Raw genomic sequence first — 27582 nt, forward strand, 5'->3', positions numbered from 1 at the left:
AAATCATGGAAGCAGCGATTTCATTGCTTTTAATAAGACACCGCGACTTTGACGCTTTTATAAATAATAAATTATAATTTAATACAAAGTGTATAATTTATTAAGTGATTTTATTACTGTATCTACAAGCAACTATTTAAAAACACATTTTATAAATATAGACTTTACATGTTATGTACTTTATATTAATAAATTAATTTTATAATTATTTTCCAAAAGGGGAAATTACGTTAAATAAAACAGCAAAGGAATGGGTGTTATGGCCAAAACATGAAACGTCAAACTACCATTATTAACTGTCAAACTATTTGAGTAAAATGCTGGGAAATTTGTTTATTTAAATATAAAATGTTTATAAACAATTTATATAATGATAAACTATATCATTACTGACATATTTTGATATTTCTATTAGCTCTCGTCTTTTAATTGTTAACCTACAAAATATACCTTGGTTGTTTATATCATTAGATATTATAATGAGCGAAGAAATAGAAGTTTTAAATATTCAGGATAATAAAATTAACACTGATATATGCCGAGCTTGCATGTCGTCTCACGCTGATGGAATGGAAGATATATTTTCACACTCGTTTGCTGAGTTATATATTGAATTTACTAAGATAAACGTAATATAATGACTGTGATTAAACTTTTTTTATCTTATAAGATTTATATTCTAATAACGTTTCAGATAACTAAAAACGATTCACTACCTCAAAAGCTTTGCAACGTTTGCTCAAAAACTTTGTTGTCGTTTTATAAGTTTAGATTGCAGTGTGAGACTTCATACAATGTTTTTGTGTCTTTGTTATCAAATGAGAGGGTAAGTTATTTGTTTTATATTACAGTGAAAATTTTATTTGATTTAATTTTTTTTATTATGTTAATAGAGACAATCTAAATTGACCGATATAAAAGAGAGTGTCAAGAATGAATTATCAGACTTGTACAATAATGCTGACTTACATTCTAATTCAGATAGTCAAGAAGGTTCAATTGATAAAAGTGAATGCCTTAAGGACCAAAATGCAGAAGTTAAAAATAAAAATCATAAATATAGTTGTCAATTATGTATGAAAACTTTTCGTAAGTTGATTATGTTGCATTATTTACACTATATGACAATCTAACATGTATATCAAAATTGTAGCAAAAATATTCTAGTTTTGTGTGTTGATTATATACAGAATAAGGCACATGTATTGCTAATATATATATATGAATATCTCCATTTTTTTCAATTTTAATTTAAAATTGTATTTTTTTTTTAATAGTTAGTTTTATATATCTTATCAGAAAGTTCAGGTTCATGATAATGCTTTAATAATAGCTCTTATGGAAACAGTTATTAGCATGTTATTACTGCTTAGATATATATGCTTTTTGATTACAATATCCCCAGAAATAAAAAGCAGGAGTAGTGATATGTTTTAAATTAGACCAGCTCTTCATAGCTATCGCCGAAAACACCTTTGTGTTGCTAGGTGGCTTAAGTTATAGGGCTTCATAGCTGCGACAAACAGGAATAAGAATCACAATTGCGACTAACATTTATACCGTCTGTCTCAAATACGTGAGGACTAATCAAAAAATAAATAGAAGACGTTTGTTATTCTGCAATATTATATTAATTTATTCAAATTACATCCATTCTGAGTCAGTACAGCGCTGAACATGATCATAGAAAATTTTGAAACATCTTTTGTAGAAATTTTCTAGAAATGCCTTTAAGGCCTCTATCAAACCCTTTTGGACGTCATTAATGATGTCAAAACCTTCAACGCCAACTTAATTTTTGGGGACAGTCAGAAGTCATAATAGCCAAATAAGGTAAATGCGGAGAATTATTTGCCAAGAATTTGCGTACAATCTTCGCTTTGTGTGCTAGTGCATTATCATGCAACAATGACAAACTGTCTTAAGCTCGGTATTCTGGTTGAAAAGCTAATGTAAAAAAAAAATTGGTGATGAATGTCAGAACCTTGACCTACAAAATGCATACCACAACCAAGAGATGGTGCTACTAGAACTGGAGATATAACTAGTACTCGCAGAATTGGTACAGATGGTGTATTATAATACAGCCCACGGGTGCAAGCATGCATTGGTCAGAACTCTGCATCGAATCATTTTCTGAAGATTTACCTTACATAAATGCAATATCTCTTAAAATAATTTCTTATTAAATCACACCCTTTTGTAACAAGCTATGATGATTACTGCTGCAGTCACTAATGTGATGAAATCTAAGGATTAAAAATTTCTACAATTTACATATAGTCCACACAGCTAGGAGCATCATAGTTTGATCCCTTTTAAATATATTTAATCTCTGAACCAAAATTGACTTTTAGATAATAATACAATTGCACTACTCTTATTCAACATACATACATCATTTTGTTATAGAAACAGTAAAAAAGAAAAGATATTCACATTTCTTTTAATAGCAACATTAGTGCCTCATCTTTGTGCCTATTATATTAATTATTATATATTTTTTTCAGTGTACTTATCGACATTAAAGAGACACAAAATAAATTGTAAGAAAAATGAAAATTTCAAAAAAAAATTACATTGTGGTCTTTGCAAAGAAAAGTTTAAGCGGAAAGAGCTTCTCAAGGATCACTTTATTAGTCACAAATCGCAAGAAACTTTTTCTTGTCAACTGTGCGACTATATAGCAGTAGATTGGGCGGATTTTTATTGTCATAGGTATATAAACATACTATTTATCGTGTTTTGGATGCACCTCCTGTAACTTTAAAACTTAAAATTAATCATGAGAAAAACATTCATTTCACAAATCAATTCCCGTTATTTGTTTTTCTTATTATTACAGATAATTGCAATTGAAGCGAAATGCAAATAGCAAAGAATTAATGAAATTATGGGAACAAACATATTGCCCTTCAAATATATTCTCAAGACCAATGGTAATCATATTTGTATGAATGTGTTCAATGTTTCATTGCACAATTTTAGCAGATGTAAATTCCTTAGCAGCATAATAGACCTCAACCCTTTGACTATGGCTGGTATTTTTGCACACCATTTCACACTTTTCTAATATCTGGTGCACACCTATTTATGCCATCAATTCCTTAAATATTATAGTTCAATAAAATAGTGATTTTTAGTCTTGATTTATACAAAATAACCATATTACGAGGCTCAAAGATACATGGTACTTTTAGGCATCCAGTGCATACTGTCAATCTTTGTGATAGCATGTATAAATGCCAAGGGTTAAAAATCAGTTGATGCTTCAACAATCTGCTTAGATTGAGAACATAAGATCTCAATTGGATAACTGGTAGCTTCTTCCTCGTCCATTATGTTGTCAGTTGATTAAAATGAACATACTGCAGCTGCTATCATCTTTTGAATTGATCAATTTATTTCATTGACTCATATTGATTGCCGCAAGTATAATGTTAGACTAAACGGATAACAAACTAGACATTCATATGTGGAAATAGTAATGAATCTATTAGAATTTACACTGCTTTACGACTGAAAACCATATGTTTCTTGATAAATATACTACATTTCTATGTGTATGCTTGATATCCCTACAATCTCTTGTAGACTAAGTCAGAAAAATAGCATCTGAATACATAAATTGAAAAAATTATACTTCAATGACTTTTACATGTTTCTTCTTAAATCTCGCATCTTATAACTTATTGCAGCATCAAGTCCCTTCAATCTTGTCAAATTTAAAATATTTTTTATTAATAATAATAATGTTTGATAAACGTTTTCCCTTATTCCTCATAGATATAATCATCAGAGGCAAATTCGCATAAAATGTCAAGACTGCAACCGTTCTTTCTTCAGTATCAATTCTTTAGAATTTCACATACGAGGACAACATCTGCACAAACCACCCGGTTTATGCAAAATATGTTTGAAACAATTTCTAAACTACAAAAACTTGACAACGCACAAACTCACACACATGGGTATCAAGCCGTATAAATGCAAGCTATGTGGAAAATGGTAAATAATAACAAATAGGATTAACTTGATTTCTGAAACACATTTAATAATATGTTTCAGCTTTACTTACAATCGTTCGCTGATATTACACATGAGGTGTCATTCTGACAACAAGCAATACGTTTGTCAGATGTGTGGCAGTACATTTAAATTCAGAACAGGATTGACAGTATGTATTAATTTGATTTTATCATTGTACCAAGATGCTAATTATGTAATTTGTTTTCAGAATCATCTATCTCGAATACACGGAAATTCTGATAGTATACCTTGCAATCATTGCAATAAGTTATTTAAAAATAAAGAAAGTCTCAGAGAGCATATGTTGCGGGTGAATAGTATAAAAGAATTTGAATGTTCTGAATGCGGCAAAATGTTTAGAAGTCATAAAGAGTTGGACGTGCATTCTAAATGGCATTCAGATGTAAAGCCACATATTTGTAATGAATGCGGAAAAGGATATAAGAGCAAATATCATTTGAAGAACCATAGTAGACAGCACACCGGAGAGCGACCCTATAAATGCGATATTTGTCCAAATTCATTCATGACTTCTAGTGCTTTGAAGAAACATAAAATGATACATAATAGTTTAAAGCCATTCTCTTGTAAAATATGCGAGAAAGGCTTCATTGAGAAGTCTAATATGATACGACATATGAAAACACATAAAAAGATATCTTTTTAACATATTTCAGAATTATCTATACATGTAATTAAAATAAAATATAGCATTCTTTATAAACAGTTCATTTTATTATTTTCAAAAAAATAATTTGATATAATCGATGTTAGTTTTTACTTCATAAAAGTAAAAAGGGTGACATTCGGTCAGTGATATATATACGTTAATAAGTCAAATTTATAGTGAGCATCCCACTTAACACCTTTATATAAAACGCTTAATCAATAAACTAGAGGTTCATTTAGTTTATCACATCATTTGAAACTTAGCTGCTTAATATTGAAATTATAGTGGAGTTAGGAACATACAAAAAGTGTTAAGTGGGATTAATCAAAATTCACATCAATGACGTCTTAACTATTTTTATATCTGATTAAATTTTTAGTTGTAAATAATAATAATAAATTAATAATTTTACTATAATCAGACGACATTGATGGATTTATCACACGAATCGTTTGATAGGCACAATCAGAATAATTAACAATGCTACCTTTGTTATAGTTTCACAGTAAAAATAAAATGTATAGGCATTTTTGAATTAATGTAGAGACCAATACTGATTTTTTCACATAACCTGTTTCCATATAAATATTTCATAATAAAAAAATTCATCGCTATTTAATTGTTAAATATTAAATAAGTTATTATCTGGTGAACACGCTTGAAAAAGCACATTTATTTAGGAAATAAATTTAATGAATTTACTAAAATAATATTTCATAGATATTATTTATATAAAAAATCGACTATTACATCCATTATTTATTTATGAGTCCGACAAGGTGTTTGTATTTCATTTAATCGTATGTATTATAAAGCTGTGTTTTTATCAATCCAAGACATTGATTAATACTATGAAATCTTATATGTTGGCAGTGAGAGCAATATTATCTATTAGGAAAAAATAGCTTTATAAAATATATAATTTGCATTTTTAACAATGTGAAAAACTTATTTAATAAATGTACATTATATACAAAAAAAATATATTATAATATAAAAAGTTATTGAAAAAGGTTAATTGTATGAGTATTATTTTTAATACGAAAAATAACTAATGTATGTAACTTATGAAAAGACAAAACGGAATAGGATAGTTAAGATTGTTAGTTTAGGAGATAAACCAAAAAGCGTTAAATATTTTATTATTAAATGAATCTTATACGTATTAGAAAAGGGTAATCAGCAGAAAGAATGCTGAGGTAGATTCATTTTCCAATGGATCTCAATACCTGCAAAAGAGCATGAAATTTAAAGAACAGGGGAAAACGGTTTTTTAATTGACGGAGGGTGCCAAGGCAAAGTACTATCAAAAATAGACTTGTATCACTGTTTTAACAGTGAAATGTATTCAATAGTCAAATCTCGTATATGTACATAAAAACATCAGCTTTTTTTCGATAACGATTAAAATCTACCTAATCGGACTTATTAGATAATTCATATAAAAAACAGACCTCTCTTAACATTGTATATACAAAAGTATTAAAAATAAAAACAAACACACGAGAGTATTCGTGAACAGGCAATTGTTAAAAAAAATATTATTTTCATATCATACAAAATAACAAAGTATCGTATAAATAATAAGTGTCATTACGGCTACGGTATTAAACTAAAATAAATAATTTAACGCACAATTTTAATAAATGATTATCACTTTTACTTTGCACTAACGATATCACCATTTTTATCAATTCTCTTCACAGAAGCATCCCGACCGTATACAAAGTGTGTTAGAGTGTGTAAAAACTGTAATTTGGAAATACTCTCCTTTCGTTAGGCAGTTTATATTTAAATCGTAACAACGCACCGTTTGCCACTATCACACTGAGTTTTTTGTCTAAACTATATCTATTGCCATTTTGGAAAACGTTCCTGTACGCCGAATCGTCGACATACTTTTTCTTTTTGTGCACTTGCATCTGTCGAAAGCCAGACACGTTGAACCGAACGGGCGGCTGCAGAAGGCCATACCCTAACGTTGGGTTTGAATAATCAAACCCGGTGTCGTAGTAATGCATGTTGTCCTTGCACTTAGGGAAGTACTTGAGCACCTTCGTTCTGGGCCACCATCTGGATGACTTCAAATTTGCATATGGTGATTTTTCAGCACTAGAACTTTGATTACTCGATTCATCTGTAATTTAAAATAGAAATTATATAAAGGGAATTTCTTAGTCAGAAAAATGACACAGTACTTATAGAGATGGCTGGTCATATGAATGAGTTACGTTAATAAAAACACAACTGTTTGAATCACTACAAAGTATAGAACAAATTTAAATCATACCTGACATTGAAGACTGTATCCTCCTAGGTATGACAGCATCGCCTAATATTTCATAAAGGTGCTCGTCTATGAACGCATTTTGTGGATCGTACTTTTTATTTGACACTTTTAAAAATACATATGACGCATTCTAAAATTATAAGCAAAAAATTAAATTCATAAATTTGAGTTATATACAATACTTTATATGAGGTTAGGTAGATAATTCGTGTGTTTTTCTAGTTGTGTTACTAAATAATATTCTGGTATTTGGAGACAACATATCTACAACTGATACAAGAATCTTAGGAATATAGTCATATTGTCCTTAATGTTTTAGTTGATTTCTGACTAGTATACATAAGGATAATCAAAAATTATTTGTTATATACTAAAATATTTTAGATATGTGTCTACGACTTAGCTAAGAGCGAGTATTCAAATTTTAAATCACAAAATTAATCCAACAAGAAAATACCCTGTCGCGAATTTTATTCAATATCACCCTGGAAGGAATAAAGAAAAAAATTTATAACCATTCAACTTCTTGAAATTAGTAAATGAACGGTTAAAGAAGACTGGGTGTCACATTGCTAGTCTATTTATTTTCAAATCAGTATGCAATAACATTGTTTAACGCGTAATCATAATATGCTCTTAAATTGGTCGTTCACCATGAGATATAATTTACCCTTTTTTTGTATGAATAAATATTAATAATTAAATTTAACATTACAGTTAAATTAAAATAAGTCTTAGTCGTTTATAATTTAAAAAAAAAAAATTCACCTTGAGCTGTGAATGTACATAAAAGACTTGGAGAATAATATACAAGTAAAATGCCCAATACATTTTTTTTATATTTTCTTTAATAATGAAGTAACTATCTGCAATGATATTTTTATTTGATTTATCCCTTTTTTAAATTAGAAATAAATTCACCAATTAAAAATGTTATTCGACTAAATGTCCGGAACCCATTATATAGACATAACACTTAACATTCTACTACTAAATTTAGTCCGTGTGGACATTAACGTTCCATGAACTTATCTACCTCTTAATATATACAACGCAGATATTTACCAAAATAGCTTCATATAACCCAGGACGATAGATTTTATCATTAAGCCTATTAGACATCCCCTCAATCAGAGGCATATGAAACGTTAATCCGTCTACTAGAGCTTTTCTTCCTAAAGCAGTGAGGCACTCGACTAATGGTCCTGTTAACCGTTCTTCAACACCTTTAGATAAATAATCTAATACTGCACTTCTTCCTAAAATATAAATTACATATAATAACTTATCGATTACCATTTAATTAACTTCAACGCATAACCATACCTAAGAATGCATATTGTGACCAGATAGTTACAAGCAGCAGTATTATCCTAAGAATTTGATCTGATAAGATACTTTCAGTCAACACGTTTGAAACTAGTATTGGAAACAACCTGTTCAACTGCAAATAACGAGTAACGTTAACATTTATGCAATTTAAAAAAAAAAACACAAAACTCATTATGACTCACCTGAGAGTAGACGTCAGTGTCGTAACAACACGGATTTATTAACAAGGAATCCAATATATTTAAAGCTTGTTTATGCAGTATTTCATGCGACATCGGCGTTAATGACGACTCGCTCAAAACTAACAGTGTTAAATTTATTAAATTAGGTATTATCGGCCCTATGTGAGTATTTGTACTCAAATCTCGTAACGCCACCCTGACCAACTTCTGGTTGCCACTTAAGAGAGCTGTAAATATAACGAAATTAGTCAAATAGTTGTACAAATCGAATAGATAATGAATACTACTTTACCTCTTGCTATTTTATGGTAATAATTTTGTAAATTGGAACTTAGAGTATTGTTTCCCGATGTGCTTTTATTGTCGGTCACCCAGGAAACTGATAAGCTAGGCGGCGGTAGCGTTACTAAGGTTTGAGATTGAGTTGCTAATTCGACGAGATCAACGACAGGATCCTATAAGACATTAATGTAAACCATCAGAAGATTAGATACATATCAGATACATACATAAAACATCACACTTAACGGCTAAAGAACTTTAAATTGCTTCGTCTAAAGCACAACGAAAATTCTGACTCATAAAATCAATTAAATTTGTCTTACATTTTGTAATCATAAAATTTGCCAATATTTACATTAAAAGCACTCAGATCCATGTATAAAACACGAAGATGGTTGCAAATGAAATAATATTTTTTTTATGAGTGGTTTATTATTATTAGGTATTATAATATTTAACAAAATTTCATTTGTTCTAATTTTACACTTTATAATTGTATTCTCATTTTGAGAATATAAGTAGTATTTTTCTTAATCCTTAACAACCAACTTATAAAATTGAAAACATTAAATTTTGGTAAATAGTAGTAACACAACTTGTAAATCATAAAGGATAACTACAATATATTATCCTTCTTTCTCCATGCGCGAAAGCTCTTTTCTCTTTGAGATGGTAAATATAAAAAACTTTCAGTTCAATTGTACAAGATTGTGAACCAATTCAGCTAATTAATGCAACTACAAAACTACACCAATGTTCATTAATTTAATTCATCAGATTCCGCATTTTACATAGCAATACTCACAACCGGAAAGCAATAATCCAAAATACTTACAACGGTTGTGCAAAGATTTTCCGTTTCACCTATCGGTACCCATTGCGGAGGTGAAGGGCCTAATATTGGTTCTGTATCCATTAACTTAAGTACTATATTTACATCTTCGACTTCCACGCGTGGCGACTTTTTATGCCTCGCGTGCAAAGCTACATTCTGCAACACAAATATTACATTGAATTTGTTATTTTAAGTTCATGAACATTTATAATTTAAATTCTAAAACTTACGTGAATTAATTGTCTCAATTTATAACTCAAGTCTTCGGCAAGCGCAGCACAAGCCTCTTCGGTAATGTTTTCTATGGATATTTGCTCACTCATGCATTGCACCGACTCCGGACTTATCCCCGCATACTTGGAATGGGAAATATCCTGAAAAATACACATATTCATAAATTAGGATGCAAACGTCTATTGTAAATAAATTAATCTTGACATTGTGTACATACAATGTTAAAATGTCCATTACGTGTTTCAGATAAGAAATCATATCACAGACAACAAAATAAATTAACGCTATTTATTCACAGAGTTGAATTACAAAGATTACATTTATATTATCTAACTCCACATGAATAAGATAGAGAATACAGTTACTTAACACATTCAATACGGTGGTTCTAGGAAAGTACACCGACCAGTAAATTTGTGGAAATGGAAAAATTTTCCAACCCGTAATTTGTCGAACGGAAAGTTTACAGATTCTACAATTGATAGCCGATGATTTATTAATTAAAAACCATGAAACGTCAGTAATCGTACTTAATTTCTTTGTTCGTCATTTTATCTGTCAAATACATACGAAATTTATTTTCTAAGCAATTAGATAATTTAACTTTGCTCAAACAATAAAGAAAACAAGAATAGTTCACAGAATTAGGAATAACAAAAAAAAATTTAAGGCGACAATAAAAATAATTAGTCACCCAGCAAAGAAACAGCGGCAAATGAACATCCTAGAACCTTATTTTATCGCTCCATATTAAATCTCAATAGTGACGGAAATATTAAAAAAAAATTATATGTATTTGACACATAAAATGGCAAAGAAATTAAATATGTTAACTGACGTTTCATGGTTTTTAATAAATAAATCATCGGCGATCAATTGTAGAATGAGTGAACTTTCCATTCTACGAATTGCGGGTAGGTGAATTTTTCATTTGACAAATTTACTGATCGGTGAACTTTCTGGATACCGAATACGACAATAACATGTTTACAGTACTAAATGGACATGAGAGCCGCATTCTCCGCATTAAATGTGTTGTTTACAATTGATCTATAATGAGTGCATTTCAAAGTTTCAGAATTTAGGTAAATGCAAATTTCATTGCATTTACTTGAATTCTGAAATAAATTTTATTTTAATATGGTCGCATAGTATTTGGTAAATTTGTTCAAAGACAATACGTGGATACTTGCTAGCTGCTGGTGATGTGGCTCATACATTAAATAAGAAAAACAGACTGGCTTCTAAAATATGTATTGCCAGTGAAAATATGTACAATACTAGTAAAAAAAATTAGATCATCATAAAAGCTAGATTGCACCCAAAAGATAAACATTTGATTCCACCAAGTGTTGCTCACAATTGATCAAACTGAAAGAAGCAATTGACAGGAAGTCGCTAGAGATGGCCAATAGAAAGAATATTGTGTTCCACTATGACAATGCCAGACCTCACGTTTCTATGAAGACTCAACAAAAATTGTTGCAAAGACTCAAGGGTTCATGTCCCCTTTGGGTGCCCAATGCATACTGACAATAATTTTCTTCGTGGCTTCTATAGGTATCCGCGGTCAAGTGGTTGAAGATTATTATTTTTTATTATTTATTTATTTATTAAAATTAAGACCATCATGACCTGACAGGTTAACCTTATGCGTCACTATGGCGAAAAGCATAAAATATATTAAAAGTTTAAAAATACATACAAATACATATACGCACACACACATATACACTACAAAAATGAAATACTTATACTCAACATATTCATCCTAAATAATACACCTATTTTTCTATTATTTAAGATTATGTAATTACATTGTTCCTTAACACTAGATTTACGGCATCCAGCAAATTGACGGGTTTCCAATTTGCTTTGCAAATCTGTCTGCATACTAAATATCTGCATAAAAAATACCGTCTGTTTTGAAATAAGCAGTATTTTTTCTAGGTTTTTTATAATTGAACAATGCAAATATATTAACTATTTTTATTTTCGGAAACTTCTTATTTTTGAAAATCTGGTCACTATATACCTATCTCTACCGACACTCGTCAAACTGACGGATTTGGTTAATATCTCTATTGAATTTGTCTCATTAGTGAAATTGTTACGTATGAAACAACATAATCATAGTGTGACAATTTGTGTGAAGCAATGAAGAAAGAATGTCATTAGCTGGTGCCATACACGCACGGGCACATCCGACGGATCTGCCCGTCCCGGGTGCCTGGCGGACAAATCCAGTGGTGTGTGGTGAGAAAAGACACAGATTTGTCTGTCCATGCTTAAAACGAATAGATTGAACACGGACAGGCAGATCCGAGCACCACGTTTGCACGTGTGCGCTTTTTATTTGTCCATTCTTAAAGAAATTCTTCCAAACAGATAAAATCACCACATATTACAGTAAGTTTTTGCTGTTTCAAAAAAGACATCAGACAACCGTTTTTTTTAATAAGTATTAAGACTGATTTCCGAGTTCAGACAGTTTGTATGTGGCGAAGCTCGAACAAATCTGTCCTGGTGTCTGTCAGACATATCTGTGCGTGTGGAATAGGTTTTTAAAAAAAACTCTAGTTATAAGCCACACAATTTCTATTGATGAACAATTATTCCCAACGAAATCTAAATGCCAATTCACCCAATATATGTTGAATAAGCCGTATAAATTTACTATAAAATGTTGGTTGGCAGTCGATTTAAAATATATTTTAAATGGTTTTCCTTATTTGGGAAAAGTTGAAACCCGATCATGGACAACTTTAAATAAACGCATAGTTTTAAAATTGGCAAGTGGAACATAACAACTAATATTTTTTTAAAGGGTGTACAAAATGTAAAAAGATTGTGTGTGGAAGGTGTTCTAAAAATTTGATTATATCTCTTTCCGCTCGTTTCGAGAAAATGGCACAAGCAATTTTTTACTTATTTTTGAATTGACAAATAATAAGGTGACCAGACATACTCCTCAAAAAAATTTTCATTTGTCCTTCTTGAACAAAACTTTCTGAAATGGCCTTCAAACAAAGTTTTCCGACATGACCCTTTTTTTAGCTCTCAGAATCTGTCCTACTTTATCCTCTTCGAAAAAATTCCAAGATGGTCTTCGAAGGAAAATTTCCAAAATGACTTTTTTTAGCTCCCATAGCAATTTGTCCTTTATCCTCCTCGAACAAAAATCTCCATAATGACTTTATTTTTTTTAGCTTCCACAGCGCTTTATCTTCTTCGAATAAAAATTTTCGAGTTGGCATCCTTTGATATTTTCAAAACCTGATAACCGTATAAATAAGTAATTTTAAATACGCCAAAAAATAGAATACAAACATATTTTAAACTGATAAAAATGGTTGATTTGATGAAACCAGTCTCACAAAGATAAGTTATTGAGTTAAGTGCAAAAACCAGGAAATCTGTTTCACTTTGGTTCAAAAAAAGTAACAAAGTTGCCAAGAAAATATTTGTAACTCTCAATGAACAGCTAAGACAGTTTATCTTCACGTGCAACTTATTATTTATATATACAAATATATTTTCATAAAAGCAAATCAGAAAGTGGAGGCAGCGACATGGGATATATTTATATATTATGTGTACTACTTAATATTTCTCATTTGACTTGATTTGGTAATCTAAATGATAAAAACTATTGGAAGTTTGCAGTCCACCATTTGAGTAGCACTGATTTACGGAGAAATGTATCATTAAATAGAAAAAAAGCATTTTAGCCCTTTCTCCTAGTTTGATTTATTACCGATTTTTTTATCCAACTTAATTCGTCATAGTATTCAGATTCAACACATGAATATTGGCTTTAAGACCAAAAAATTCGACCATATCAATAAAAATTCAAATAAATTTGGGCCAAAACGTCAACATTGACAGTGCGCGTGTTTAGCCGTATCGACGCAATCGGACGATAAAAAGCACGCACTTCGAATCCAACCGTGTGACAATTAGCGAATGTCGAAACGTATGCGAACCGGTTTGCGAGCACTGGTTGATTGTTTGTTTTCACACGCGACCGTTTGTTTTGACACGGGTTATTTTTCAATTCGGGGGGATAGGTCGCCGAGTGAACGATTACCTTCTCCGGGGGCGGCTGATGGTCGGAGGCCGAGGATGCGGCGGCGGCGGCCGAGGCGGAGGCAGACGACGAGGGCGAAGGCGCCAGCGGATGTGGCCTCCTCCTGACCGCTGACGCCGACGCCGGCGCCTGGGCGGTGGCGTGCGGCGCCCCCGAGCCCACCGGCTTCGTCTTCATGGGCGCCTGTCAAGTGTCAACGCCACATGCCGCAACACCGGCCACACACAATCGACGGGTGCTGCCATATAAAAAAAACGGCTTCCCGCCATCTGCCGGCCGATCCCTCGCCCGACCCGCAACGGAATATTTCATCAAAAACACATTCTTCGTATAATTAATTCTTATTCGCATTATTATATAAACACCCATTAAATGGTGTGTATATATTATTTTAAAAGTTTACCTTATTTACCTTCCCTTTACAGCACATGTGAGCAACCCCCGGCCCGCAGCACGTTTTGATACGGCCCACGGATATGTGGAGCTTCGATCATAGCAAAAGTCGTGCAGTTACTTAAAAACATGAAACGTATCGAGGTATTTTTTTCATAATACCTAAATAAATAATATCATCAATAAATACAATGTTATAATCATATGCACTCTCTGCACCCGGACAAACTAAGCTGGTTAATTCTTGTTGATTTCACACAAAAAAATTACATTTGTATCTGCTTGTCGTTGCAAGTAATGTCCCGAAAAATATTTTTCAAAGCGTACTATTGTCCGACGAAACGTTATTGAACATTTAGCGGTAGTTAATTTGCCATTACCCATTAGCGGTAGTCGATTACATCTCGGTTAATAAAGTTAATTATGAGTCATTACTAATAAATTTTAATTAAGATATACTGCGATTATTCTCCTATCTTTAAGACTACAATGTAGCGTTGTTTCTAATTTAAATTTAAATTAAAATAAATAGAAAATTATATAAATTGTAGTTTATTTATTATTTTTAGGCTATTTTGGTGAACGGGTGGTGACGGGTGACAACTTTGTACAGATTGAGCCGCTGCAGTAGTATTTATTGAGAGTATATAGTTTACATGTTATTTACTTTTTATTTATATACTTGTGAATGGTAAACGAAGCAACACCAGCAGCTGTTTCTCCGTCGAGGTCTACCAAAAGAACGTTTGCCCTCCGCCGACGTCACGTTAGTATTACCAGGGCCGGCCCTAGGTTATTTTGCGCCCCAAGCAAAAACTAAATTTGCACCCATCCCGCCAAATAATATTTTAACAACTCATTACATTAGCTTAAAAATATAATTCAAATTAAAGTAATTTAATTTTATATTTGACACGATACTCTTTTTGCTATTGTGGATATCTAAGAATTTGTAGTTTTTTTCGTCGCGATTTTTTACGTGTGAAATAATCTAGGGCCGGCCTGAGGGGCAGGCAGTATAGGCGGTCGCCTAGGGCGCTAGATCTTGTGGGGCGCGGTGATACCAATTAAAGGCGCAATATTCACTTAAAATTATCAAACAATATTATTAAAGAATATAACCTGATATTATTTTTTTTGTATACACTACTGTGTACTCTTTAGATTATTTCACGCGTAAAAAATTGCGACGAAAAATAAACTACAAATTCTTAAATACTCATAATCGCAAAAAAGAGTATGGTGTCAAATATAATATTAAATTACTTTAATTTAAAATATATTTTTGCGCTCCTGTAATGAGTTATTGAAGTATTATTAGGGGAGGGGGGGGGATTGAGCAAATTTAGTTTTTGCCTGGGGCGCCAAATAACCTAGGGTAAGCCCTGAAATAGTCTATAAAGTACAGTAAGGTGTACCAAAAAACTAATCTTCTTGGAAACGTGAAACTCACAATGAGAAATGTCAAGTGCCAAGTGAGCACTAATAGAAGCCTTTAACTCCATTGAATCATCAGCCTGGAAAATGGGCGTCGAAGATCATTGAAACAAAAACAAAATACATGTCGGTTATGCCTAGTTTGAAGAGCCAGTATCCTGAAAATCTAAAAATGAACGAGTACACTTTTGAGTGTGTCGGTGACTTAATATACCTCGGAAACCTGTTAATAGCTACAACAATGTCAGCAAGGAAATCAAGAGACGAAAAGTGTCAGAAAATATATGCTATTTCAGCCTAATAAAACAAATCAAATCGCGGATACTATCTCATCGTACAAAAATATTGCTCTACAAAACGCTTATCAGACCAGTTCTGACATACGATTCAGAGAGCTGGACACTTACCAGGGCTGACGAAAGGCTGCTTGACATATTCGAGAGGAAAGTGTTCCGCAGGATATATGACGCTATATACGAGAGTAACGAGTGGCGTATACGAAACAATCGGGAGCTCTACAACTTCTTCCAAGAAGAGAGTGTCTCCACCTTCATCAGAGCTGGAAGACTCCAGGAAGGAAGTTGGAAGAAAAATACGATTCTAACCTGTGAATCTTCGGTTTGTATGAAGTTTAAAAAATGGGATAGTGAACCTAACTTAACCGGCGAACGGTTGATGATGCTCGATTTATATAAAGTTAAGAAATATGGAACAGCGTACGTAGCCAATTAATGATTGGTATACATGAAGTTTAATTGCTTAGTAGTGAACTTAATCTATGAGCTTCTCTCCATACTGTTAATCTTTCAACAGCCCGACTTCGCGGCTCTACCTTCTTGAATTTGTACCAAATATAAATAATATATGCATGTTTTTATTGCTTTACAGCAAATCTCTTAGGCTAGATAATATCAAATTATATTATTTAACAATATTGGTTGATAATTTTAAGTGAATATTGAATCTTTCTTTTGTATCACGGTGCCCTACCAGATCTAGCACCCCATGCGATCGCCCGTACTGCCTGCCCTTCGGGCTGGCCCTGAGTGATACCAGAGTGCAGCCAAGTTTTGCAGTGCAGCCAAAAAATAAATACCTACATAAATAAAGTGTGGGACTAGATTTGTTATGGCTAAAACTTGGCGGCAATTGAGTAGCACTGGCGTGACGGTTATTCTCTCCACTGGCAATCTTCAAGCGATTCGGACGGGCGACAAGCGTCCGGCCAGGTACTTCTGTAAATAAACATGTCAACAATTCATATGAACGATATGAGTTGTTTACATGCTTAAAAACATTACTGCAGCGGCTCAATCTTTGTCTAACTGCCAGCCGTCACCATCCCCGTCACCAAAAAAGCATTCCACTATCATAAATATTCTTTGTGCCTAAAAAAATAAAACAGACAGATTTTTGTTGTTATTTTATTTTGTTTATCAATTTTATAGGAGGATGATTTTTTGTAGAGTGCCTTAAAATGTAAAAATAATAAAAAAGGTTTAATAAAAACGAAAAACATAATATTCTATATTTTTTGTAAATAAAAATTTGTTTTATGCTACCCCGTGTTCGATGTTACCCCTCATTTTTATTTATATTATTTTGTATATATAATAATTGCTATCAGCAATTAAAAATTTAATTAGTGATAAGGATTATTTTAATTATAAGTAATATTTTTTAATAAGTCTATTATTGAATTAGTATTGCAGCTCCAAATTATATTCTTTGTAGGTTATATTTGCTTGATAGACGTCAAAGTGACGTTTCTCGCTGAGCCAAAATGGTGTGTCGAAGTAACGAAGCGCCTGAACCACCTGAAGGAACGCGAGATCTACCTCCAGGGCCTCCGCCCGAGCCCACTTTACCAACCATGGACGATAGCGATGAAGAAATAGATTTTTATGAAGGATACGAGCCTTTGCCCCAAGGTCCAGTAGAGGATGACTTGGCTATGTGGAATTCTAATCTCATGTCTGACAGCGAGGACGAAGAGGTATAACAACGTTATCTTATACAATATTAATAAGTTATAAGGATCACCTGTAATAACTGTTGTAAGGTGACCAGACGTCCTTCTTTGAGGAAGATTGTCCTCCTTTTGTCTTTCTTTGCCCTTGAACAAAAATGCCCGAGGTGTTCTTTATTATCTTCTGCAGCATTCCTAAATGAACAAAAACTTCCGAAATGATTTGAGTGCTTCTAACATTAAGCCTGATATTTTTTAGTTGACTCAATTATATCCGGGCAGAACACGTTTTCTAGCTGCTTCGTTGCTCTCAGTGACTCATTTCTATTTATGTCATTGATCATACTTTCCTTTCGCAATACAGTAATCCCATAAAATTGTATTGTATCTCGTTCCACAGCAGGCGATGTAAGTCGAAACAATGTTTTGACTTACATCGCCATTTGAATTTGGGGATACAAAGTAACTCCAAATTCAAATGAGTATTAATGAACTAAAAGCTTATACAATAATGAAATTAATTTGGATTTTCATTTTCAGCATGTTTAAAATGCATTTTATTGCCATCGAATTTAACTATAAATAGCATTCCCCAACCATACTCTCAAAGGAAGCAGCAGAAGCAAATGGCGCAGTCTTGTACATCATCCAGTATGTGCCGATTAATTAGCGAGTGTTCGATAAGTTCCCACACAAAATAATAACAATTTTTTTATATTTAATATTCGAATAAAGTTACAAACTAAAATTAATTATAAAATATAAATACCCAGACGTAAAAATATACGAAATAAATTCAAAATTATTTTTTATCTCAATCTTCGATATCATTATTATTTATTAACATATCTTAATTTTTTTCGCGTTCCATTCATTGGGATATCTTTATAGACTACAACCAGTATCAGATAGGCATTATTAATATTTAACAAATGCATGAAATAACAAGAATTTTAGATACAAATGTACCTTGTTTAGTTTCGCAAAGGTTAAACATCTATCGAGAGAGCATTTGTCTGACGGTAACATGGTAAAAAATAAATTCACCACTTGATGAATTTATTTTTTACCAATAGTAGCCAAAAACAACTCATATATAAATTTTGAAAAATAAACGTTTTCATATCAAACTTATTTGTTTTCTTTCTATCTCGATTGCCGTTTTCATATAACTTGGATTGAGTGATTGAGCATTTTCATTTCTGCTAGAATTCTGTAATAGTATTCAATAAAATTTATTTCATTTAAGGACAGTAATGCAGTTCGTTACATCTCAGACTTGTAACTGAGGTTGCAGGTTCGAGCCCCGGCAGCGGCACACAATTTTTATTTATAAAAAAAATGGGATGTTATTAAAAACCAGCCTCAGCTGCAGTGACATTAGTTGATTATAAATTATATTTCACATAATAATTTATAATTAATAATGTAGATGTTACCGATTCTCAGACTTTCAGTTTAGTAGTTAATACTTACTTGTAGGTATTCATTATGTCTGATTGACTTACCCAGTTGGATTAGATTAGATATAGATTTACCACACTCTAACGCATTGGGCTTACACCTGTCAGGTTACAATGGAAGATTCAAAAATAAATAAAATGAATTTCAGCTCGAGAATGCTGAACCTGAACCGATGGAAGGAGAATCATCGGCAGATCTGCCCGAACCTAGGATTGAGACTGAAGAGTCTGCAAGTAATATTCCATATATTGAATCTGTCGAACGGGAAGTTACGAGAGAAGTTTGGGCAACGCCAAGAGGAGATGTTAATATTGAGATGAATCAACAAAGAGCACATGAGGTATAAAATGCACTAAGAGAGTATGGGGACAATAGGAACGTGTTTTGTATCAATATTATGTTATTATTCTTTTAAAATATTTTTATAAGGTTATGTCGGCAATGGCTAACTTCACTCTTCCTCCGTCTGCGTATCCTGAATGGGCACAAAGCGTTTCCGAAGAAGAATGGAGGCAACAACTCGCTAAAAGAATTAATACTTCACAGGATAATAGATAAGAATGTAATCAATATTTTATTTTATATTATATATAGTTTATAAATGTAACATATAGTAAACTGTGAAATATGATTTATGTTGTAATGCTAAAATGAATATAATTTAATAAAAAATATCACATATTGCATTGAAAACATTCCTAAAATGTAAAATAAAATTTATAAATATGAAAAAATATATTATTTTATTTTATAACTACTTCTTAAACACCTATGACTTTAATTTACATATAATTAGATAAACGAGGTACTTTATTATATTTAATATAAATAAATAGTGTTTATGTATAGTTCGGTAATGGTTTATAGATAGAGCCGGAGAATAGAGGAATACCAGAATCTTCATCTCTGATTAAAAAGAAAAATGGTTCGTCTGCAACGAATACTGGTCTTCTTCCATCTCGACTGATGAGAACCATTGTTGCTGCTGCGGCTTCAGTTCCAGTTTCTAAAAATTACATAAGCTCAATATATCAAAGTTTTAGTCTAAAAATATTTATCAAAATCTAATTACCTGTAAAACTTATGTCTACTTTATGAATCACCTCGTCGACATACAATCCTGGATTATCAGATTGAACGGCGGTCTGCCTCTTGGTTCGATCTTTATTATTGACGTATCGTTTAACAATCCTTCTTCCAACTTTATCGCCGATCCTTTTATATATAACTAGAATTTTCCTTCCGTTGACGGTTTCTGTAGCTGTACAATTAATTTGCGAGACACTCCGTAAATCAAAAACTTCTCTGCAATTATCATCCGATACATCTGACCCTATCCGTGTAAATATAAGTCTATCACCATCAGCAGTTGGCGGTGGTGCTGTTGCTACTTGATTAGAAATTTGACCTAAATTCGCATCAAATTTAGAAAACACCGACGTTACCCCCAAGTCCTCTAATATAGTTTTTAAGTTATAAACTGAAGAGAGTTTCATTTTCGGGAACAAGACGATAGTGGATTGTTTTCTTGCATTTCTGATTAGATATTCAAGAGTTTCTTCGTTCATTTGATTCATTAGTTCTTTTAAGGACTTCTTCGTTGAGTCTATTGGTTTTATGGCGTATAACATGGTTTTGTTGCCTTTGTATGGTAATCCGACTAATACGCATCCTTAAAACAAAGGTCTAAATTAATAAAATATTTTAAAAGATCAGAAACACTATTTTATAAGACATACCATGTTCTATAGATCTAAGGAAAGGAAAGTATCCTTCATTGGCCATCATATCCACATTCAACGTGTTTTCTGGATTGCGTTTATCAGGTGTAAATGTAGACCTATTTTAAAAATTATAAATATGTATAAATGTAGATTTATTAATAAGAATATTGTCACAATTTAATTGCGAATGCACGTGTATATATGCGAATTATTGTCTCTGGCTCCTTTAAGCAAATTAAATCAAATCATTATGAAGTGTCACTATTTTTAATTTGAGTTATATAAACACACGAGTTTCTCGAATCTATTATAATAATACATAATATTAATACCTTTTAGTTAGCCCATCTAAGAAATACTTTTCCCATTCTGCTCTAAAATATAAAGCACTTCCAATTATGAGACGTGTATCAGAAGATGGTAATGCTGTCAATATATTTTGTATCTTTCCGTACGTCTTATCTGATACCCATCTGTAATAAATATACATATAATTAGTAAGAATTTTATTTACTATGTTATAAAATAAAAAACACACTTATTAATAATCCATTGCGCTCTAGAGGCTCGGTATTTGTAGTCAACATGTTTTATCTCACTTTTATAGACATTTCGAACGACGTCTTCATATTGCTGATTAATCGGATAGTCATTTTGCAAGAAAACAGCACTAGCATATGATATGTTACGAGAGTTATCATTAGATTCGTCTTTTTTTATCAATTTTTCCAATAACATTCCAAAGTCTCTGTGTACATTTTGACTGTTTGAGTAATCTAAAAAAATATATAACAATTATATAAATATATTAAATGTAAATTAAATATAAATTATTTTTAAGACCGTTAAAGAACTGCAAAGCATTGGCTAATTCAGTGTAAGTTTGACCCGAGCTTCCCAGAAGTAGAAGTGACAGTGCACCTGTAATAATTATTAAAAATATAATAAAAAAAATATTATTTAAAATCATTGAAAACTTACCGACAATACTCAATGGAGATATTATTATATTTTCTGTAGGCGTTTCATCGAATCTGTTTAATATTGCTTTGTTGATATTAACGGAGAAAGAATTAATAGCACGGCCTATTCTGTTATAATTTTTGTAAAGATCTAATAATGAATTTGGATGAAAACTTTCAGAATTTGGTGAGTGTTTAATATTTGGATTGACGCTAAAATATAAAATTGTTGGTAATTTATGTTTTTAAATTAAATTAAATTATTTTATTATACTAACCCAGAATTAAGATATATTTCACGGTTATCAGGAAATAAGACTATCTGACAGTTGATCGTTTGTAAATATATAACAAGAAATATAAATGCCTTTTTATACATTTTAAAGCTCTGTTTCGTCTGGTATTTTACATATGTATTTTATATGTGTTGAAGTTTAATTATCTGAAAATAAAATAAGTAATTAATGTTACACTAGTCTATTTATTTTTAAGCCAGCAATAGCTTTGTTCAACGCGTGATCATCACATGCTCTTAACTTTCTGCCCCGTGGGAGGGACCGGTGTGTGTAAGTACACAAGGCGGAATTGGTTTGTTATTCTCTAGTAGATTAACTACGTGTTTTTTTTATTATTTTATTTGTTTCTAAATTTATTATGTTTTTTAAAAAAATATTCTAATTAATGTACTTAGCGATTACGTAAATACTGCGTTGTTGTTTGTCCACTGACTTGTGAAAAATAGAGTTTAGTAAATATCAACGAGAAATACCTAAGTTTTTATTATCATTCACATTGTAAGATATGATATATTTTATTGCTAATACATAATTTAATTAAAAAGAATAACTAGATTAATATATACATATTTTTAAACTACTTTAAAATTTATTACCGTTGTATTTTATAAAAAACAGACACCATATTATTACATACACCAAAGATTTATAACAAAGTAATTTTTGGAATATTTAATAAGGCAATTATTATTAAAAAAATATAAATGCTAAATTTAAGAATGTACATATTTTTAATAAAAATAATCGAAAAATACAAAATGAAGTTACATTTAAATGAAAAATAAAATAAAATATTTAATATTTCTGTCTAAAATGTATCTTTATTTATTATTTCAGATCTAAACAATTTAGATATTCGGTCAAAAACAAGAAGTGTTACATTCTAAGAAGAGAAACTGGCTGTTAAACATACAAAAATAGATACATATTACATATAAAAGAACACCCGAGCTCCAGGTACGTCATTTCAGCATTTTTTAAAGGGGGGGGGGGAGCAAAAGTTCGCCAGTCAATGGTCATTTATTATTATTTAGATTTCATTAAAATTTATAGTATTTCATTAAATGACATGTACTTTACTGGCCAAATTCAAGGAGTAGGGGGGGGGGCAAACGATCCTACCTGTCCCTCCCCCCCCCCAATGACGTCCCTACCGAGCACCACACATAATAGTATCAAAGACGCCTTGTTATACAACCGTTATGTTGTAAAATCAGGAGGACACTCATTTGAAGTCGATTGGACAAAATCTAAAATTTTGAGATATAAGGCTCATTATAAGTCAGGATTCACAGTTAGAACTCGCTACCCAATCGACCCAAAAATCAAACAATATTTGGCTTTTCTCTGATCTGACCTGCTGAAGAGCACAGAACCACAAAACAACTGACGAGATACAATCAGAACCAGATTTTTCGTTCTGGTCATGGTAGTAAATCTGCAAGGTGAAGCCAACTAGGTTCCATAAATATCTCATTCAATAGTGTATAAAACTGTGTTGATTACATCAAAGATATTGAAGAAATAAAAATATTGGAAACCTGTGCATTATATGCCGATAAAGACTTAAACGATCACAACTCGATTTCTCAACAAATACATTGAAGTTCATAATTTATAAAACAGATAAAGGGATGATTCGATCGAATACAAGATAAAGCGGACTGATCTAATTAATTCTTTCTGTGTGGCAAAATGTCGAGAATTTCGTTGGGTGCATAGAATGTAGACTAACTAGACTAACTAGATTCACTAAGGTGCGTTGTGATTTGGTTAACATAAAAGGTCTCAAAATAGGTTGATTTAAAAATATTATCTAAATTAAAATTAAAATTTTTTCTTATATAAAAATAAGCCTAACCTTCATTTTTTTTTAAATTCAAAACATATTTACTTCTGCTTAACACTGAATACACACAAAGGTTATTAATTATATGATGTAGAACAAGATAAACGTTTCTTAGATATCTACGCAATTGACACTGACAACCTTAGACATATCTTTTCATGGAAGGAAAATCCTTGGTTTATATTATATTATGAGTCGTGCTTCAAAATATTTTTTAACATATTTGAGCGTTGTCTTTCGTCGAATAAACTATCTCACCGCAAATGTTTTTATAAACCATGGTAGTCTTTGTGTCACTGTCTATCTTACACATATTTTTATTTTAGATTTAACTTCCAAAGGATGTCATGTCATCACACCCAACGAAGGTCGCAATCGACGTTGACAATGGATGTTCACTGATAACGACCTCGTGTCTTCTTTGGCCGTGGACTGACTAATGGAAAACACAAGTACTGACAACAACGAGCAGTAGGCTGTTGCAAATAAACCGCCAAAATGATAAGGAAAAATGCTAATGTGGTTCGAATTTCATTTACCATGACTGTAACGCAGATTTGCATAAGTTACGGTTTCAATTTTGCAGAACCTTGTACAGATTGCCTTGTTTTAAAACAGGATTTCCCACGCGTGCGCAAATGTGTAAGATAAAATCATGAATTGCCTGAATACCATAATTGTTAACAATGAAAGCTATTGGACATGTAAAGATGAAAAAATTCCATAAGAGTCGAAGTCAATCATCATAATTATTCTTATTTTGATCAATATTGCACTGGAAGGAGTAAAGAAAAAATCAAGTCAAGGATATGGAACATTTTAGAGACGTCATGCTGACGTATGTAGATGTGATGATAAATATAATATAATAATAGTATCTGAGAGAGTGGTTCCGAGGATACTTAATCCTTTCTATAAAAAAAATGATTTATATATGTATGAATATACAACATAAATATGCATTGAGAACAATCAGCGAAATTAAATCGGCGAAAGTAAAGCATTACGAAACATAAATAGTATTAGGGAACTACCCTTATTTAGGACAACAAAAACAATAGTTCATATTGCTACTATGTCATCAAAAACACTGGGAATCATAAAAATTAATATCTAATTTAAAACTTGTAGGGTATCTTTATATGTGAGGTATAACTCACCAGAATCAGCTTCGACGAATATTAGGTGCATGGGTGCTTCTTAAGTTTAGTGAAATTTATTGGAAATTTTGGTTCACATGTTTTCTGCGTGTGAAAGTTCTCTATTGCGATAGAATAAAGTATGCCAAGCTTTAATAACATTCGGCAGAAAAGAGTAATTGAAAATGCTGAATCAAAGGAGAGATTGATTACCAAAAGTTCATTGGGTACGCTTATTAAGTTGGGTTATGGAATTACTTGAAAATCACTCTTTTGTGCACTCTAATAAGTGGCATTATATACTTATACTCGCTAAGAACAGAAAGTCAATTACTGAAGATGAATTCGTTTTAAAAAAATAGTAACTCGATTCGAGACGAAATTGAGTTTCATGTCAAATGGGAAGACAATCTTGATTCAGTGAAGATGGACGTCGCAAAAGTTCGCATTAAAAATCCTTCATAAAGGGCTGAAATAAGTCATGTTATTTAAGTCGGAAAGTCATGATAGTCTAGTTGTATTTGAAACCAAAAAGTTTTGTTGTATCACAACAAAGTGTCTCAACATGTTCCTTTATCGAGATTTGTCAAAGATGAAAGGAATTAAGATAAAAGATGTAATATTTCCTTTAGAAACATATAAGAATTTATTATATATTTCTTAAGCCTAGCACTTTAAAAATGCTCACTAGCAATAATATTGACGTAGGTTAAGAATAGTAAAATCTCAAGAGGGAAAATTACGTAAAAAATACGCATGAAGATGTTCCTCTATCGACATTTGCCAAAGATCGAAAGCTGAAGTGGGCAGTGCATTTAGATAGAATTGAGGTCAACCTATTGCTTAAGATATTACTTAGGTGATAATCAAGATTTAGAAGACCATTCCAAGGACCATGACTGGGCTGAGGGGATAGATTCGTGTCAGACGCTGCCCTTGGGGATTATGAATAATAATGACTATGGCTTTACCTTCCCGTCCATACATATTTATTTATTACTATTGAAATCGTTGAAAAATCAACTGTAAATTTATAAAATTAGTATGAATTATAAAAATATTTCAATATTTATTACCATTGAAAAATATAATTATTTGATTAAGTTATTATTTTTCAATATACATATGTAGGTATAAAACTTTTATTACGCCAAGTTGAGTTTGCTTAATTCGTTAGATTTCGGTTTGAACAAATGGACTGTAAAATAGAGATTTAACGATAGTTTAGAGCAGCATATAATTTCACTAGCGCCTGTCAGTATAAATATACTTTCGCTATTAGAAATATAATTCTACCGATAAAAACGTAGTCGGATATGATTTTATTGAAACGCACGTGAAAATATAATTTAACTAATAATACACATTCAATGTAATCAAAACGCGGATCTGGGTGTTTTTTTATATTATTTTTATCTTGTTTTCTAGATTGACTATAAAGCATGATTATTAAAACCCTAATTTTTAAATGTAATATATAGGAAACCATCTAACATATACATTGATGATCTGTAGTAAATTAATCAGTTCGACCTTTATGAATCCTAAAAGGAAATATAGGTTTTTTTAAATTAATTAACCACAGGAAAAAATAATGACATTGAATTATAAACCATTACGATAAATAAATGCTTTATGAAATATACTTATCAAAAATTATTATAATAATCTTAATTTTATACAAAAAATCTAATTGGTAAGTTTTTCAACCACTTTAAATTTACCAAAGCGATTGTCATAAGGACTTAAATAATATTTTCAAAACAATTTTTAATTTTTTAAATACGCATTAAAAATAAATAAATTTTTACTAAAATTTTAAAGTTATTCAAAATTTTGTATGTAATACATATTATAATATGAACTGTTTATAAAAATAATTATGATATATTATTCTTGGAAATTGCACTCCGCAATTAATTAAATATTTTTCTTTAGTAACAATAATTTGCCTAGTAAAATGAAACTGCATAAAAATGTACAAATTGACCTTAAACTACTGTTTGCTAAAATCATTTAATAAGCAATCATTGTCAATTGATCTGCGCTATTCAACTTGACATTTAATTTTCTATCAAGGATTTATTTCTCGAACAAGTCAATTGAACGTGTATGGAATTTCAATTTAACGCAATCGATTTTTCCCCTCATAAGAAGTTAGTATAACAAACGATATTTTATATTTTTATAGATACAATAGATAGGTAGACACTACATCACACTAGGTAAATACTCACGCTTTAAAATATGAATGAAAAATTATAGCGAACTCAATTTGTGTTTTTTTGGGAAAACCAATGACTTTTTGTCTAATGTTTAAAATAAAAATTATGTAACTATCATTATTTTAAACCACAAATTTTACAATACACAACGATCGAGCAAAACTACACGGTCGACGGCTG

The 27582-nt window shown here is 31.4% G+C and overlaps 4 protein-coding genes across 5 annotated transcripts; 2 read left to right on the forward strand and 2 right to left on the reverse strand.

The window, feature by feature from the left end:
- The first annotated feature begins 241 nt into the window (after window positions 1–241).
- Window positions 242–4755, forward strand: LOC148232136 (uncharacterized). Its single transcript, XM_088192472.1, has 7 exons — window positions 242–629; window positions 695–826; window positions 894–1089; window positions 2511–2718; window positions 3787–4008; window positions 4069–4177; window positions 4238–4755. The coding sequence occupies exons 1-7, from the start codon at window positions 480–482 to the stop codon at window positions 4694–4696; spliced, it is 1476 nt and encodes a 491-aa protein (XP_088048598.1). The 5' UTR covers window positions 242–479; the 3' UTR covers window positions 4697–4755.
- Window positions 4756–6210: 1455 nt separating this feature from the next.
- LOC148232137 (uncharacterized) lies at window positions 6211–14200 on the reverse strand. The gene is made up of 9 exons (XM_088192471.1): window positions 13945–14200; window positions 9851–9994; window positions 9621–9776; window positions 8796–8958; window positions 8504–8730; window positions 8316–8433; window positions 8055–8248; window positions 6990–7119; window positions 6211–6836 (listed from the first exon to the last, which is right to left on the reverse strand). The coding sequence occupies exons 1-9, from the start codon at window positions 14119–14121 to the stop codon at window positions 6433–6435; spliced, it is 1713 nt and encodes a 570-aa protein (XP_088048597.1). The 5' UTR covers window positions 14122–14200; the 3' UTR covers window positions 6211–6432.
- Window positions 14201–17423: 3223 nt separating this feature from the next.
- LOC148232138 (uncharacterized) lies at window positions 17424–19941 on the forward strand. 2 transcript variants are annotated; one of them, XM_088193083.1, is made up of 3 exons: window positions 17424–17444; window positions 17509–17770; window positions 18284–18873. In XM_088193083.1, the coding sequence occupies exons 2-3, from the start codon at window positions 17558–17560 to the stop codon at window positions 18290–18292; spliced, it is 222 nt and encodes a 73-aa protein (XP_088049209.1). In that variant the 5' UTR covers window positions 17424–17444; window positions 17509–17557; the 3' UTR covers window positions 18293–18873. The 2 variants fall into 2 exon arrangements, with proteins under 2 accessions (XP_088049209.1, XP_088049208.1); XM_088193082.1 differs by lacking the exons at window positions 17424–17444; window positions 18284–18873 and adding exons at window positions 19356–19547; window positions 19637–19941 and having other exon boundaries at window positions 17465–17770.
- Window positions 19942–20042: 101 nt separating this feature from the next.
- Window positions 20043–27576, reverse strand: Spn28Dc (Serpin 28Dc). The gene is made up of 9 exons (XM_088193081.1): window positions 27415–27576; window positions 22172–22335; window positions 21913–22106; window positions 21775–21852; window positions 21470–21707; window positions 21264–21404; window positions 20947–21047; window positions 20280–20879; window positions 20043–20213 (listed from the first exon to the last, which is right to left on the reverse strand). The coding sequence occupies exons 2-9, from the start codon at window positions 22270–22272 to the stop codon at window positions 20047–20049; spliced, it is 1620 nt and encodes a 539-aa protein (XP_088049207.1). The 5' UTR covers window positions 22273–22335; window positions 27415–27576; the 3' UTR covers window positions 20043–20046.
- Window positions 27577–27582: the final 6 nt, after the last annotated feature.

This window comes from Plectrocnemia conspersa, unplaced genomic scaffold (assembly GCF_051122295.1).
Source record: "Plectrocnemia conspersa isolate PC_06_02 unplaced genomic scaffold, ASM5112229v1 ptg000009l, whole genome shotgun sequence".
NCBI lineage: Eukaryota > Metazoa > Arthropoda > Insecta > Trichoptera > Polycentropodidae > Plectrocnemia > Plectrocnemia conspersa.